Source organism: Nymphalis io, chromosome 15 (genome assembly GCF_905147045.1).
Source record: "Nymphalis io chromosome 15, ilAglIoxx1.1, whole genome shotgun sequence".
NCBI lineage: Eukaryota > Metazoa > Arthropoda > Insecta > Lepidoptera > Nymphalidae > Nymphalis > Nymphalis io.
The window spans coordinates 1,125,571-1,144,734 of NC_065902.1; the positions used below are offsets into that span (position 1 = coordinate 1,125,571).

Genomic DNA, 19,164 nt, shown 5'->3' on the forward strand with positions numbered 1-19,164 from the left:
TTAATTAACATATAGCTCTATTTTTTGGTACTCGGTGGTAGGGCTTTGTGCAAGCTGCAAGAAGAAATACTACTATCCACTCTGATGAGCGTCTTAGTATTGTTATGTTCCGGTTTGAAGAATCTTAGTTGCCAAAGTTGGCGGTGCATTGGCGATGTAAGTGATTGTTAATATTTCTTACAATAATTACCATTTCTATGTATAAAAAAAAAACGAATAACAACGTGATTCTAGGAAGTTATCTTAACATATATTAAAATAAAAACATATTTATCAAATATCGTCGACATTATTGTGTAACGACCGAAACCCGAAGCGCACTCGCAGGTATTAATTTATTTTATTAATACAAACATTTGGTCTCTAATCTCTAAAAAAACTACCTCACGTTAAATAGAAAATTTTGTGACCGTTTTGTAACCGTCTAGTAAGTTTTACGTTGTGGTTGTAACCGTCTAGTAAATTTTACACATTTATAACTTTGTTCCTTTCCAAACTAAGATCGATCAGAGTATTAAACTCGACTCCAAGGTGATTCGATGTCGCGATTCATCGTAGGAAACTGTAGCGGCCGGTGGGGTCGTTGAACTGCTGAGCAATAGCTGAGCAAACTGACCGGTCAAGGTTATTAATTAGTTTTACGCGTGCGATTGTGAAATTTGGTAACGTACGTAACGCGATGCGTTCAATGTACGAATGTTAAATATTAGGTTTACTTTTCTAATTATAATTTTGTTTTTTTATTTATGATAATTTGAATGGTCTAAGTGATACACAATAGTACTTGGACCGCCAAGGTTTTTTAATTTGATTTTCTTTTTATTAGCACTCAGGTTGAAAATTGTATGATGATAGTGATACCCTCTGCTCATAGGCTTAAGACGTTAGGTTTTATTTTTGAAAAGTATAGTATATCTGATCTCTAAACCATACTAATAAACTATCTTTTTTAGAACCTTGTAGTGTAGATGAAATCAACAAAATTATACAAAATCTCGATTCAAATTCTAGCGTTGGTATTGATGAAATTAACACGAAAACTATTAAACGAATTAAGAACTTAATTATTTCTGGTTTAAATTCATGTTTTAACATGTTACTGTTGGAGGGTAACTTTCCCGATATTCTTAAAATCGCTAAAGTTAGCCCAATTTATAAGTCAGGTATAAAGACTGACCCAAGTAATTATCGTCCAATCTCGGTATTGCCAGTGATGTCCAAGATCCTTGAAAAAATTTTATATACAAGGCTATTAAATTATTCAGATTCAATTGATTTTTTGTACAATAAACAATACGGATTTAGACCCAGATCGAATACACTTTCGGCCACAATTGACTTAACGACTAAAATAAGATGTAGTATAGATAACAAAAATATAGTTCTTGGAATATTTATCGATCTAAAAAAAGCCTTTGATACCGTTAGTCATTCAATTCTCTTAGAAAAACTCGAATGTATTTGGTGTCACTGGCAATGCCTTGAATATGTTTCGATCTTACCTCACTAATCGACATCAAATTGTTAAAATTAATAAGTACCAAAGTAAACCTGCAATTATAAACTATGGAGTGCCCCAAGGCTCCATTTTAGGGCCTTTGCTATTTTTAACATACATTAATAATATTCATCAATTGGACTTACATGGTGAACTCACTCTTTATGCTGATGATACATGCTTATTTTATTTCGGATCCTCAATTAATGATATTATACCTCAAGCGCAAGCAGATCTCAATAATCTTTATATGTGGTTCCAATCAAATCTGCTCACTATTAATATTAATAAAACATGCTATATGATCTTCAAAGCGAAAAATAAAAAATACAGCTTCATACACCTCTTACAATAAATAATATACCTTTGCAAGAGAAAAAGCAAGAAAAATATCTAGGACTAAGACTTGATACATATTTAACATGGAATACACATATGGAACATATTACAAACAAACTCTCTAGCCTAATCGGTTCATTGAGATCAACGGTTCGATGTTTACCTCGTCGAGTTCGCTTAATGATTTACAATAGTTTAGTGAAACCACATCTTTTGTATCTCATCGAAATATGGGGTGTGGCATCAAAAAGCAATATAGCCCAACTTCAAATTGCTCAAAATAAAATAATTAAATTACTTTTTCATTACCCTTATTTAACACCTTCAGATAAAGTCTATAACTTTATACAACTGCACTACTTGTATTCTTATACGTAAAAACTTAGACAAAAAAATACATACAGAAATATCTTTCGAAAGCAAAGGTCAATTACACAAATATGCAACTAGACGTGCTAGCCATCTAATGCTGCCTAAAACTAGAACTAAGAGTGGGAAAAAGATGATTATTTTTGAGGGAGCAAAACTTTATAACAATTTACCTAAACAAGTAAAAACTCTAACAAATTTTTCTATGTTTAAATCTCGACTTTATAACCATATTCTGTGTAACGATTCTCTGTTAAAATAATTAATTGAAACTGTTATCTCATCTGTTTTGCTGATCCGAACGAATTGTTATATTTATAAGTTAGATATAAGTTCTCATGTAAATGACGTTGTCGTAATGAGAATAAAGTTCTAAAATCCTAAACCGAGTTGGCCGATGTTCAACCGATGATCGCCAGTTCGAACCCCGGCAAGCACCACTGAATTTTCATTTGCTTTATTTGCGTTTATTATTCATCTCGTGCACATGTGTTTCATTTAAAATTTGCCAGATGTGTATCTATCAATTCTTATTGGAAGCGTGGTGGAATGAGCTCCAAATCTCTTCCTCAAAAGGGAGAGGAGGCCTTTAGTTAGTTTTTACGTATACTAAAACTCTTTTGTCCATTTAAATGAATGTCTATTACCTGTTAACTCTAAGCTCTAAGGTGCTATGTCCTAGGTGCCTGCTTTCTATCTAGCGCAAAGCGCTTTTAACAATATGGAGACTATAATATTGATGTTTTTATATATTAGTAAATAGTTATTTTAAATATTTCATTATATACAGACCTTTCTGCGATAGTAGAATAGAGTCAGCCGATTTCAAAATGTGGGTGTGCTTTGCACCGACTAATGGATATTTTCTTTGTAAGCGCATCCGTCTCTACCACTTAGTAGTTAGTACTAACCAATCCACTGAATACCCGAGGAGGGTTGGATTCAGTCAGGTCATAAATTATAAATATAATATAAATAAATAATATATAAAAAGATATAGATTAAAGAATATAGATAAGATAAAGCCGGTTGGCGTTTACGAGAGATTTAATAAAAAATATAGTAACCTTTATAATAATAATAATAATAATATCCTCGGACATTTTTCACACACGGCCATCTGATCCCAAATTAAGCTTGTACAAAGCTTGTGCTATGGAAACCAGACAACTGATATACTACTTTTCTTTTGTAAATACATACTTATATAGATAATTACACCCAGACTCAAGACAAACAGACATGTTCATGCACACAAATGTCTGTCCTGGGTGGGAATCGAACCCACAACCTTCGGCGTGAAAGGCAAGTATCTACCAACCACGCCAACCGGCTCGTCAAATCATCATCATCATCATCATCATAAGAATCATATTTTAAAAATATATATAAAAGAAAATAATAAAGTTAAAGTGAGCCGTCTGTTTACCATAGGTGAGTTAATAAACAGAAAAAAACGTTTGTAAAATGTCATTTCCTTCTACAATATAAATAGACTGGGTAGTGCGATTTTACATAATATACATTATTGCTATTAAACACACGTTAACATCAGTGTATATTTATAATAATCTAACAAAACTAGTATATAACACTGTTTGTATGTTACTTGGACTAATCTCGTACACCACTCAAGGGTATTTAAATAAAATACAGCTTATTGCAAAAGTAATTAATATCGTCTCGAGCTTTAATTACCGTATATTTTTATATGTATTAAGTTTTCGGTAGTTTTTATTATTGGTTTACCTCTACCTTAAATCTTTTCAACGAAGTAGGTAGTAATTCATTTTTAAATTGTATCTACATAAATACATAGTGATAATTACATCGTTTTTCCCATGACCACAGTCAATGGTGTATACAGTTCTAATGTACAAGCAAAGGAAGTCGAGCAATAATTACTCCAAGGTCAAGAGGACACGTGGCTGGGTCGTCAGCCGCGGCGCTTTACACAATCGTTACCCTTTTTTTTAAACGAACTTAAAGAATTTATTTATCATCACACAAGTACTCCAAGAGTTTCTTTCACCACCTACAAGTGAAGTTACATTTAGGCAATTTACATTTTGTACAAGTGATACCGAAAAAAAGTGCCGAGATAGCCCAGTGGTAAGAGTGTGAGAATCTTAACCGATGATCGTGGGTTCGAACCCGGGCAAGCACCACTGAAATTTTATGTGCTTAATTTGTGATTATAATTCGTCTTGTGCTTGACGGTGAAGGAAAATATCGTGAGGAAACCTGCTTGTGTCTAATTACACTGAAATTCTACCGAATGTGTATTTAACCAACCCGCATTGGAGCCGCGTGGTGGAATAAGCTCCAAAACCCTCTCCTTAAAAAAAGGGAGAGGAGGCCTAAGCTCAGCAGTGGGACATTTGCAGACTATAACTGTTACTGTACAAGTGGTAAAAATATATTCCTTTCTTGCAAAGTAAAAATAGCACTTCGTTCCCTTTTCGCTTTAACTCGATCCATTACCTCCCTGTATATATTATTCAAAAACATATCACACGCAACGCAAAACGACATTTATGTTTTGTTTGAAAAAAGCAAAACAACTATTATGTGACGTGTAACGTGTGTGTGATGTGTAAACTTATAATATATTGGTAGGTTTTATATATCCTTCAGTTAGCCATCGAGTTGTCAATCGAAACATTATTTTTGCTCGTGAAACTGACAAAAGATACTCGTTGGTTTTAGTTGCCGAGTTAATTCAGGAGTTAATTTTGCGATATCCTACGAGGCGGCAACCGTCTTAACGCGCTTTCCGCCCTTGGATATTCTGGCGAATATGGACGCGAGGGTCTATCAACAGACCCGCATCCTCCGTCAGAAAAGCACGCTCTTCTCCGAGTGCGCTCGAGGCGTTGAAGCGACGGGAACACTAGAGGGCTTTTGCGACGTGGCGCGACCGTCTCTGCGAAGAACGGTTCGCGAATACCTGTTTAAGATCGGAGGTGACTTGACTGCTATGTGCCACCACTGTGGCGCGGACCAGGACACCGCTCAGCATACGTTTTAGGCGACCCCTGCGTGGAGAGCGGAGAGAGAGATCCTGGTCCGTGTAGTCGGACAAGACCTATCCCTGCCAGCAATCATGTCGGCGATGCTCCGTAATCGGCGTGGAGGGCCGTAACCTTCTTCTTGAGACCGTCATGGTCCAGAAGGAGACGGCGGAGCGGGAATGGGAAAGGTCCGATACTGCTTGGAGGATACTACGCTGACGTCGTCTCTGTCCTCTGACAGCCCCGACGCCCGGGGCTTAGAATATAAGGTTTATTCTTGGGACCGTGGATGCCCGAGATGGAGGCTTCACGTGTCCTATTTCAGATAGGCTTGGCGGTACGCACTAGCAAGGAGTGTGAAGGGCGAGATTAACTTCAACCTTTGTGGAGAGCTCCGCCGAGTCACGAGCTGAGCACAGCATGGGAGAGGCCGTGGATGCGCGAATCCCGCAGCCTCTCCGGTCCGTGCTGAGGAAGGCCATCGTAGTGGTTAAGAATCCCACATAACCCGGTCCCCCCCCCAATGGAGTTGAGTACCTTTCTGAAGATTTCCACAGTGTGAAAAAAAAGAGTTAATTTTAACACAACGTAAATTATTTTGTGCACGGGCGCCAAATCTTAAAATAGGCCACTGTGCACAAGTGGGTGCTTATGAAAGGTGTCACTCTGTCTTCTCGCTTTAGTCTAATTGGACAGTAATCCGACGCGACTTGATATAGATCTGGTGCAGGCTTTACTTACTGTATGTTACTCATACAGCAAGTAAAGCCTACCTGATCTGTAACACTTAACTGTCTGACGCCGGTCTGTTACTGAGAATTTTACTTTTTATCGATCCGACCAGGAATTCGAACCCGGAACTCATGAACTGCAGCCGAATGGGCGAGTCACTTGATGAACCAGAATCATTTTATAATCTATTTATAATAGCTTTTATAATTACATTCGCATATGACCTACTGAGCTTTTTGCCAGTTCTTCTATGTAGAATCTGCATTCCGAACCGGTGGTAGCATTATTCTTACACGACGATTCAAAAGTAATTTCAATAACTTAGCAGTTACTCTTATTCTTGAATGAAATAACTAGAAAACTATATATGTATAATATTGTAGAATTAAATATATCCTAGCTGGCGATTCATATCACATGTTCGTCATAGCAACGTGGGCGATTAGCATAATCTATCGATATTCCACTCGTATAAAGTCGAGGCGAATGACGAGTACCAATTTAAGAACTAGGAAGAGTATCAATTATCAGTATCGGTATGACTTTGTAAATAAATATATCAAAACACGACTAGAGAAACTTGGCGAGCAGCTCCGACCTTGCGCTGTACACCCTCTGTTTACAAATTACCACGTGCCGAAACAACACAAACGGATTCGATGTCTATGTTCAAAGCAATAAGATTTATAATTGTATTAATAATTTACTATACTGAGACGCAAACAATTTGCATGGAATTGTATTGCTGAATTCGAAACCACACTTCGTAATACATCTATTTGATTATTTTTACCAAAGAACAAGTTATTTCTTGCGACTTGCCCTGCTTGACTTGCCACTGTTTGACTTAAACTGCAATCGATGTATACTAGGAGTATAATTACATCAATTGCAGTTTAAATCTCTATTAAAGCGTAAATTAATTACTTTTATTTATCTGTCAAGTACGATATCGGTATTGCGTATTAAAGTCTGTGAGAGAAGGTGAACACTTACCATAACGTCTGCCATATTAAAATAAATTAAGAAGGAACGACCGTGCACAGCTTTGAAAAGTGTTTATCGTCATTTACGTGGATGAGAATCTCAAAAAACCTCAATAATAGTCATTATGTTAAAGATTAATTTGATGATAAAGGATCGTATGCAATAAAGAGACGACGTCGATGGCGTTTTTTATTTATTAAATTCTTTGACTGTCTCGTTGCTGGTGGCTGGATATAAGGCCGAGGTTCAAAACCCAGGTCGCACCAATAAAAAGTTATCCTAGATTTCCAAAATAAGCTCGCTAAAAGCATTCCGTACTAGCCTATACAAAAAAGTGCAGGTGAGAACGTTTTTTGGCGTGCGAAGAATTAAAAAAAAAAGAATTAACGAGCATCATTAATATCTAAAATCAGTATTATAAGAAATTAATTACTAAAATAATAATCCCTTAAATTCTTTCTGGTGCAACCTGAACGAGACAGCTATTTCTCGCATTTCATAATATAATATTCTGATTAAAACAAATGCTCCAAACGAAGATTCGAGGTCAGATATATAATATGCAGCCATATTACTAACGAAACTAGATGTGTAGGTATATGTATCCATTAGATTAGAAAAAAACTAGCCTTCAATGTTTTTTATAAAGGTGAGAAAACCTCAAAAATATCAACGTCAAGATTATAAAAAAATAATAAACATATTTTAAGTTTTTAAAATTATTATTATATTAAGTGTTAAATGCCTGAAGTGTATTAATTTAAAGTAAATACATTTTAAATTTGTTTATTTTTATTCTCAAGGTTTTTTATTTAAAAGTTGTCAAAGTTGTTTATTTATATCATTTTTGTTTCAAAAAAATTAAGATTAAAAAAAAAAATATTATTTTTGTTCATTAACGTATACTTGAACTTGGACGCATACAAGTTAATATATATTTTCGTGATTAATGTTAATAAAATGTTTCGATAACAAATAATTATAAAGTATCGGGTATTTGTTTGGCGACATATATTTGAATTCCTCGTATAAAAAAGTGCTTGCCCGGGTTTGAACCCACGTTCATCGGTTAAGATTCACGCGTTCTTACGTTGCTTTTCGGTGAAGGAAAACATCGTGAGGAAACCTGCATGTGTCTAATTTCATCGAAATTCTGCCACATGTGTATTCTACCAACCCGCACTGGAGCAGCGTGGTGGAATAAGCTCCAAACCTTCTCCTCAAAAAAAGGGAGAGGAGGCCTTAGCCCAGCAGTGGGACATTTACAGGCTGTTACTGTACTGTACTGTATAAAAAAGTAAACAGTTTATAATTTTAACACTGCTGGGCCAAGACCAACCTCCCTTAATAAGAATATGAAGCTCATTCTACTCTCCCGGTTGTTGTACACAATTTATATATTTCAATTTAACACAAAGATATAGTATATATAACTATTTGTTGTCTCATAAATACATAACTTATATATATTTCAAAAAACAAAACATAAACATTAAACGTAAACCAGTCATGTGAGATAATTTCATCCGACGCATGCAGATTTATTCACGATCCGTTTTCGTCTCTCGTTGAATTGTGAATATAAATTAAGCACATGAAAAAAAAAGTAAAGATTGCCAGGATTTGAACCGTGACCTTTGGTATACTTTCACATGTTTTATTCAATAGGTATTATCCAATTATCTTAGAGCGGATATACTCTTTGAAACAAAATGTCTGGATCGGAGAGAAATGCGTTTCCCTTTGCTCGATAACTGTTTTACTAGAAATCGTTCTTGTTAAAGAATTTTCATGTGCTTAATTTCTGTTTATAATTCATCTCGTGCTTTCCGGTGAAGGAAAACATCGTGAGGAAACCTGCATGTGTCTAATTTCATCGAAATTCTGCCACATGTGTATTCCACCAACCCGCATTGGAGCAGCGTGGTGGAATAAGCTCCAAACCTTCTCCTCAAATAGGGAGAGGAGCCCAGCAGTGGGACATTTACAGGCTGTTACTACTTTTACTTACTATATATGTTTAATAGTTACACTATTGATAAACATTGAAGTGATAAAATATGCAACGCTCAGGTATGCTTTCGATGACATAAATCGATCGCAGACGGCATTGAGCGCAGTGACACCGATGGCTGGTCATGGCTCTTGATAACTATTATATAATAGCTTTCGCCCACGTATTTCAGATTATAAGCCACTTATATCTTCATTCTAAGTTTCATCCAAATCTATCCAGCCGTTTTTGCGTAATTGAGTAATAGACATACAAATGTTCACATTTATACTTATTATACTACGACTCCGGGGCCGTAGAAGTATTTAAGCTACCTCTAACGTGGACGGAATCGCGCGTTGCTAGCTATTACATGATAAAGAACGTGATGAATATCTGGTTTCATCAAACATTACGATATTATATTATTCAATAATAATTGTTCAGTCTAGAATGTACCGGTAATGTTAGAAATATAATTGTATAAACAAATCATTGTTTTAATCTTACGACGTATTATAACCGAACGATGACGTGATCGACATTCGTTTAAATGGATATTAAAGTATAAAAACAAAAGAAACTTACCGGTACTTTCTGGTTATACTTACAATATTTCTATTATTATATATGTTTTATTATTTATTTATTTTAAATTAAACTTGAATTTGACCTAAAAAATTTCAAGATCGAATTTGACTGCAACGTTAACATGTGTAACGTTTATAGTATAACGCTCGATTTTCTATTTAAAAATGTATATAAGAGGAGACTAAAATTGCATATTCCAAAGTCGAGTAGATTTTGATTATTGTCGTAACACGGGATGTCAGTCGACTTCCGACGCGCGGATAAACCGTACTACAAAATTTCACCGTGTAAATAGTAAATCGACTAGGCGTCGGTGACTAAAATAGCAAATGCCAAAGTAGAATAGCTTTCGACTTTTGTGTTGCAAAGCGACCCGCGACATGCCACATGCGGTGGGTGACCGAATCAACCGTAAAATTGATAAATAATCATCTTCATTGACCGAGCTGTTCGTTTCAACAATTTCTAACAAATTGACAGAGCCGCTTGCGATTTCAGTCAACTGTGTAAATAAGATAACTGTGCCAGCTTTAAGTAAGCGCCTAGCCGCGTGGTGAATATCGACCCAAGTAAATAGAAGTACGTTTAGTGCCGCCCCATCGGATTATGGGAATGAGGGTTATTTACAAATAAGAGTGTACCAATGTTTGCGCACACTCGAGCGTCATATATGAATTAAACCTGATCACAAGAATAATACAGATAATGTATATGTATAGTAATTTCATTATAAATTAATTATTTTTCTATAATATATTTTTCTCCCATTAGTTACGACACAAATTGACGCCTATACGTTAATTAAGTGAGCGCTTAACTAATAAGCGTTACTAATTGACACGCCGAGTTATTCTAAGAGGTCGATCGATCCCAGCCGCCGAGCCATTTCAAACCAACTCGTTAACGAACGCCCGTTCATCGTATCATAGACTAACCTTACATCCCTATGTATCCTTATAAAAATTACATTTACAATATATGCACTTAAAATTATAATTTATAATAAACTAACGTGATGAAATTCACGTTGAAAATAAAAAAAAATATAAAAATAATTACACGAACGAACAAATCCACTTTTTAACTGTTTTGTATGTAAATATATTTTGGTCAGGTTTGCGACAAATTCGGATTTCGGATTCAAAAATGGATTCTCGGTAGAATCGATTACCTAGTATAGTATAGAAGTAAGATAAACATTGTGACACATGCTTGCTACTGTATGTAAGTACATTATTGCTATTTGTGTGTATGTGTGTGTGTATAGCTCATTAGATCTGTCGCGTGCACCGCTCGTGAACTTTGACTAATGATCCCGTTTGTTGTGCTATTATAATATTATATTGTGGGGCCCATCGCATTCTTAGATTAGTAGATAGATTGTACATCTGCAGTTCACAAAGGTACGAACTCGAATCTCGTACATTTTTTTAGCTTGTCGTTAAAAATGACGGTGTTATATAAATTTCGTTATTTATAATGGAAGCGTTAAACTTGGACGAGTTGAATAATTATGATTATATTTAAAAAGCGACCGAGCGAGCGACTCTGGAAAGCGAGTAATGTCGTATTTTACGAAAACCCCCTATGCATCCAATTTGGAATCCTTGTTAATCTACGCGTCTTGTAAAACACATGTTTAAACATTTAATATTTATTCTACTACTTACAACATTATTAACAGTGGCATTGGCCACGGCGGCCCATCGCAATAGAGATTAGCCAACTGCACAGGAGATATTATAGTGCACAAGTGTGTGCGCAAACACAGGTGCACTCTTTGTTCCCTAATAATCCGATGGGACGGCATTCCGACTCGACCGGAAAGAGTTCAGGCGCAGGAACAACGGCTGTACGTGCTTTCCGAAGCACGGGAGTGTACACACTTCCAACTTCAGACTTCGGGCTGCTACTGAGAATTTTTTGACAGAAAAACCCAATAACATTTTATTGGACCGACCTGGGAATTGAACCCCAGACTTCCGGGTTTACAGCCTTACATCTAGCCACTAGACCAACGAGGCAGTCATATAATAATGAATATATGCATAAGGCATAGTACAACACACCCTGCGTATTTTTCCTGCGTTTATTTAACTATCTCGACAAATATATATCATATTTGTAAAATTACCGTTTCGAATTGCAAAGTGTTAATGCTAGCAACATGAAGCGTTTAAAATTAATATGTTATTTATTTTGATAAGGATCTATACGTTGTGTAAATTAACTAAACTAACAAACTTTTTAAAAGTCTTCCTCCCTTAACCTCTTTGTAGACATTTTTTACATTAAGGATGTCGTCCGGAATCTTCCGTAGTCGGTGTGGTATGCGAAATTCTTTGTTTGGCGCGTTATTGCAACCATGCAGTGGTGAGATGCGCTGCCGTACATTTGCAAATTTTTCGTCGCATATTTTATGAGGATGACCGTCTCGTACTCTAGACCCTGTGCCTCATGTATTGTGAAGATGTTGGATCCTTCTACCTTCCCTTATTCTACCAAATGTCATTTGAAACCCTTCGAGCATGGTTGATAATTGAATATATAAACATGGAAACTTTAATATTTACAGCATTAATTATAAGTTAAAAGTGATTTGGTTGACCAAAAAAAAAATGATATTGCATTAGAATGAAACATGCTGCCCAGGTCGTTAGTTATACTAGTTTGGGATTTCACGTTAATTTCAATTAAAATTATTTTTTTTTCTTATGAAATAAATATGTTATTTATTTATTGGTTCATTGTAATAATAACCTTCTGTTGTACTTTTAACATTCATAAATGTTGATGTACATTTCTTAAATTTGAAACTCCGTTTAAATTAAATAAATAAAAAAATCGTTTTTTAAATTTTTATAGCAATTAGCTATAGAATCTTTAAACATTTATCCGAATATTTCAAATTAAATCAAATTTAAAAAAAAACATTTACTCAAGATTAAATGCAATAAATAATCATATATATAATATAAAAATATTTAATGTACGAAGTTTTTAAAGTATTCAATAATTTGTCCTATTTATATAATCTTCTAATTAAATTTATCCATTCAAATTCTCTTTAAAATTCGTAATTGTTAATCTTTAATACTTGTATGTTTTAAAACGATAAACGTGGGTTGCTTTATATTATTAGATAATTCATTGCATGCATGAGTAATTCGCTTAAGTCACTAACAATTTTATTGGATAGCAAATTATATGAGCCGTTGTGCGACCTCAATGTACATACCCTACAGTTCTTAGTACTGCGCAACCGCACATTTAGGCACATATGAACACTAAAACAAATAAATAAAGAGAAACCCATCTAAAAATATTAACTGAGGTCGTAAACATTGCATCATTATACATATAAATTATACTCAACAATTAACATATTCACCGTATTTAATTCCAATATTTTAATTTATATATATCCAATATATATATGAACATTATTATTGGATCGCCATCAGCAGTCACTGCTAGTCTTCATCGACTTCGTCGGTCGCCGTCCGAAATTGATATTTATATCCAAATCCCGACCGCACCTCGATCAGTTTATTTAATATAATAATTTATTTAATATATTATGAACATACCTACAAACAGCCATATTTCTATAACAAAGAATAGCCTTAAAATATCCTTCGGGGCTTAGAGTCTTCTGCGTCTTCTGATTTATGAAATATTTTTTTCTCCTCTGTATTATCCTAAGTTGCCTGAACATACTTCCAATGGTGCGTTGGCACGAGCTGGCGCGACGCGGCGATTTAACTGAGAAATATACAACATGAAGACCAATCACCCACTGTTCACCGACACACAAATACATATACAGATCACACAAAGAGATAGAGAAAGAGTGACTGCCACCACCAGACACTCACATTAATATATATTTGATAAACGTGTCATTGCAGAGGGCTGCTTTATTTTATATTTTACTAAGACTACGTTGTTAAGTGCGCAGTGCACTCTGCTTCGCGACTTGCTTACTTTACTTCACTTTAATGCAAACCCTGCTTGACCCCGTGTGACCTGTATTATTTTTAGAGCGCAGTAAAAAATGTTTTGTTTCTGAGTGGTATATTATCGTGTATAATTTGATTCATGTTATGATATAAAATATCATATTATATACAATAGTATCATCTACTTACATTTAAAGGAAAGATCTATTTATCATCAATTATATATGAAACAAATTAGTATATAAGAAAGCTTATTCGCATTGTTGTTATCGCTTATATTATTATAGTTTACCTGACTACTGATCGATCGATCGTGCGTCTATACATAATTATGTATCTTCAAATTATTTACATAGGTATAAAAAAACTAATATAAGGTGCTCACATATTTTAGTACAGTATTTTTAATGTGGATAATTTACTGTTTTTATCGATAAATATATTTGTTATTAATTTCTTAAAATTAAATAATGTTAATTTTGTAGTTTTTTGTTTTGACTAAATTTTAATACCGTCAATGTATCTGTTGCAGATGCTGCAGGAGAAGCGATTGTGCATCTTGGGCGCGGAGCTATCAGAGCTGGATATCTTCGAACGGTTGTTGCGTTTCTCCGGCGCTCAGCTTCGATTACTGCAATGCTTTCAGGTTAGTTATCCGTTTCTGATAAAAAATTAAGTCAAATAGATTGTTAATTACATTACAATGCCGCCTAAATTAATGGCTGAAGGTAAAGTACAAAAGCACAAGATCATTTTGTTTGCTGCCAGGAAGAGGAGGTGCTACATTGCATACGCTTTTAATGTATTTTTTTTATTAAATATAATTAATTAAAACGCAAATAGAAAATATATTTAAAAAAAAATGTGTGGCAGCATTGGGGATTTCCTTTCCTGATTACGTTACAAGGCAATGCAGTGCAAAGTGCAAATATTTATTTAAAATAAAGCAATATCGCTAAGGCAAAGAGAACACATTAATATTGTACTTCTATGTTTCGTACTTATCTACGTCAGTCATCAGTATCAGTAGAATCTTTCGATTCGTACCTTCAACAACTGAGAAGACATAAACACTCCATTATTACCTGCCTTTATATATATATATATATATATATATATAGCGCCATCTAGTGGCGATTTACAACGAAGTTGATAATAATTATGAAAAAAAAAAATTAATTTTGATTTCTATTTTCTTGTAAATCTCTCAATGTAAATAAACCTTCTGTTCTGTTTTCATAATTTTTATATATAAAATTACTTATCAGCTATTTTTAGAAGAAGTTGGTGGTGGTAGGGCTTTTGTGCAATCCGTCTAGTTATGTACCACTAAATCGTATCATTGTTGCGTTCCGCTTTGAATGATGATTGAACCAGAGTAACTACAGATACAAGGGATATAACATCTTAGTTTTTTTTTTTTTTTATAGAAAAGGAAGGCGGACGAGCATATGGGCCACCTGATGGTAAGTGGTCACCAACGCTCTTAGACATTGGCATTGTAAGAAATGTCAACCATCGCTTACATATCCAATGCGCCACCAACCTTGGGAACTAAGATTTTATGTCCCTTGTGCCTGTAATTACACTGGCTCACTCACCCTTCAAACCGGAACACAACAATATCAAGTATTGCTGTTTTGCGGTAGAATATCTGATGAGTGGGTGGTACCTACCCAGACGAGCTTGCACAAAGCCCTACCACCGGTAATTTGCAATAATATTCAGATAGAATAGGTCTAGTTCTATGACGTATGTATACGATAAATATTTGCATTGATAAAACACATTATCCCATTCGATCTAAAAGCTTTATTATGCTAATGATATTGTTATATTATTAGTTCGTGATGTTTACGTATAAAAATATAATTGAACGTAATTTATAACAATATTTTATTAATAATAAATACTTATAAATGTGTATGTAAATCGACACTGATCAAGTATTATAATTGTAGTGATGGCACACAACGGTCTCTGTGATTACGGTCGCAGGTTCGTATGTTACAAAGTTTCTGTAATATATAATTTTCAATTCGTATTTCATAGGGCTCGGTGGTTCCATACCGTACCGTACCGTAACAGCCTGTGAATGTCCCACTGCTTATTCCACCACGCTGCTCCAATGCGGGTTGGTGGAATACACAAGTGGCAGATTTTCAGTGAAATTAGACCCATGCAGGTTTCCTCACGATGTTTTCCTTCACCGTAAAGTACGAGATGAATTATAATTACAAATAAGGCACATGAAAATTCAGTGGTGCTTGCCCGGGTTTGAACCCACGATCATCGGTTAAGATTCACGCGTTCTTACCACTGGGCCATCTCGGCTCTTTTTTGTTCTACACAACATAACTATTTTTATATTTGAAACTAGTCTTCGCACGCTTGTTTGCGGGAGGTCAGGTGTTGAGTATAAAAAGTGTGTATGCCAACGTCTTTCCTTGGGCTTCAAGCTTGCTCCATATCAAATTTCATCAAAATCGGTTTAGACGTCAATGCGTAACAGACATACAGACATGCAGAGTTTCTTTCGCATTTATGTTTTTAGTGATTATTATGCAATAACAATAACTTTGTAACACTTGCGCAATTATAAAGGGTTCTTATATATACTAATAAATAATAAACATTCCCTGAAGGGGCTGTAATCCGTATTTACTAAATGCCTTAAAACATAACAATATTTTCTAACACACATAGTTCTACGATATTTTATTACATCCATGAATATAAAACAATACCTAATGATTATCTCTTCAAACGATTATGTATATTAAATTATGATCCAAGTATACATATACAAGGCAATTCAAAGTTATCTTGAGCTAAACCTGTCAATACGCTTATCTACGTTTACAGTTACATAGAAAGGATTAACGTAGCATAATGATGCTCTTAATTATGTAAAGAGAAAAAATTACGTCGACTTATTTATTTGCATAATATAAATTGCGGTAAGTACACATAACATAACCTTTGTCCTTGACATGTTCTTGACATTTTGAAATAAATATCGATTGATAAAGATTAGCTTAATTAAATTGAATAAGCACAGGTAAAAAAATATCAGAATAAGTCCGAACGACTGTGTATTATATAAAAACTAAAGCATGTGGAACTCAAATCATTTTAATTGGTCTTTAAATTTTACTCGACTCGCGAAAAAGATTAACTTCAATTAAAAATATATATAAATATATACACATAACATCGACGCCCGGTGACGCTGCCGAGGCCATTTGGGCCAACAGCAACAAATCGAAAAAAAAAAACTTTGTTCAAGTACGCCAATACAATGCATTTAAGTCGTCGATTTAAAAGATTTAATCTAAAGCTAATGCCGGTCCGGAATGTAGATCGTATCGCGAAGAGCTGGCAAGACATTAGCACCTTGAGTCTGATACCCGAGGGGATCAATCGTCGCTACGTCGTAGTTTTTATACAATTGTCCAATAAGTGAAATTAAATGGATTTATTTCTTAAACATCACACTATAAAAAACCCAAAATGAAAACCAGACGATCAAGAAAAAAGAAAAGGACAAAAAATAATATTAAATTATTCTATTGAGAAAAAATAAATTTTTAAAAACAACAAATATTACAAATATAATTAAACGTTTTATTTGCAAAACAATTTGACGCAAAAAATAAATCTACCACTAATTGTTGAGGATGTCGACGCTGGTTTCCAGTTGTAGTTAAATGTTGAAAGTAACGTGGACGGTGGGAAGCCATTACCATTGATGGCATCCGTAACAGCTTGTGAATGTCCCACTGCTGGGCTAAAGGCCTCCCTCTCCTCTTTTTGAGTATAAGGTTTGGAGCTTATTCCACCACGCTGCTTCAACGCGGGTTGGGAGAATACACATGTGGCAGAATTTCAGTGAAATTAGACACATGCAGGTTTCCTCACGATGTTTTCCTTCACCGTAAAGCACGAGATGAATTATAATCACAAATAAGCACATGAAAATTCAGTGGTGCTTGCCCGGGTTTGAACCCACGATCATCGGTTAAGATTCACGCTTTCTTACCACAGGGCCATCTCGGCTTTTTTTTCGGATTGAATTTCGGATTGATTTTCGGATTGATGTCATGACATTGGTCAATATCGAATAAAGCCTCAAAGTCTCAATATAGTAACGTTAAAAGAACGTCGTATGGAAAAAGATGAACTCTTCTGTTTGAATTGTTAAATAACTATATTGATTCTCCTTTCTTACTTAGTAATATATTCATTAGATATCCTAGCATGCAAACACGAAATAAATGTTTGTTCGATGTTCCTATTTCTAAATGTAAGTACGTACGCAACAACATCCTTTACAGATCATGCATAAACCACAACAATAAATTCAATGATGTTGATTTATTTTTTATTCATTGAAGGAATTGAAATTTAAAATAAAATGTCACCTACATTGTCACTTTAAATAGAATTTGAATTTGTATATTTATTATTTTTTACTAAATTATTAATTAATTGTTCTTACTTCGTAAAATTTTAAATAATCTTTAATATTTATTTTTATTTGTTATAATTCTGTTATGTATTTTGATTTAATTATTTGTGAAGACTTAATTAGTATATGATATTTTCTTAATGTGATAAATATTTTTGTACATGTTATAACTGTTTGTCTTCCTAGATTAAATTAAAAAAAAATCTATGATATTCTTTATGGATTCGTGAAAAAATTTCATTATGAATGTCGAGGAAGTTGCTATTGGAAAATTTATTAAAAATTTAAGTAGACAAAAGTAGTTAAGTCGAATAATATTGTATTATTATACATATGTATATAAATATATATATATTAATCAAAAACAGTTTATATAATGAGCATAATATCGCAGAGCCATTAGCAAATCGCATGGAATATGTAAATCTAAGTCTTTACTCATTCTGCCATTGGAATATAATATAAATGCTTACTTTATGACATTACGACACAATACCTTATTTTTCATAAGTAAATTAGAACAAAGTCGTATACTCATTAATCATTATAATTCATTTCTTTAATTTTATTTTTTAATTGGACAGTTAATTATGTCATTAAAAAGAGGTCACCTTAAAAATGAGTGTGTTGTGGATAAGTGTTATTGTTTATATTGCACAATACATTGTCCTTAATATAATAAATGTTTTTTTTTACGATAAGTTACTGCGTTTGACAATGAAGTTGACGTTTTATTTATTTCACAGAGGCCTAACTAACTGAGCAATATTCTACCGTCAAATAGTAAATCTTTGTTTATGTAATTTACAAACACATCAAAACAATAAGTACCTCATATGTCAATGTCGTCTTTATAAAATGGAATGATTTAATGTGTTAATTAGTAGAAAAAAAATATAATATTTTTCTAGTTATGTCTAAACATCCAAACGCATTTTTAAATAATATTTCGATAAGGCTATGGTCTTATGTCGGTAGGAATTTTTAAAGTCGTTTGTACACGCTTTAACTGTTAGAGTTATCTTGTGGATCTGTTGCGCTCAATGTCATTCTCATCAAGCCGCGATCATCGCGTCCATAATGTAAGCTGCGTTCACGCATTAGCCGTAGGTACGTCTGTGTCCTCGATGATTCTGGGACAATGAGGACCTAGTGTTAGTAGCCGTATTATTAGCCTTGTTATTTTTATTTTTTTTTAATATTATAGG

The 19,164-nt window shown here is 34.2% G+C and overlaps 1 protein-coding gene across 1 annotated transcript in view; it reads left to right on the plus strand.

The window, feature by feature from the left end:
- The window catches only part of LOC126774047 (amyloid protein-binding protein 2), a 62,878-nt gene that overhangs the window by 31,471 nt on the left and 12,243 nt on the right, over positions 1–19,164 (plus strand). The window contains exon 2 of the mRNA XM_050495367.1: positions 14,018–14,131. Coding sequence (XP_050351324.1) covers positions 14,018–14,131 — 114 coding nt within the window. The remainder of the gene's footprint in view (positions 1–14,017; positions 14,132–19,164) is intronic.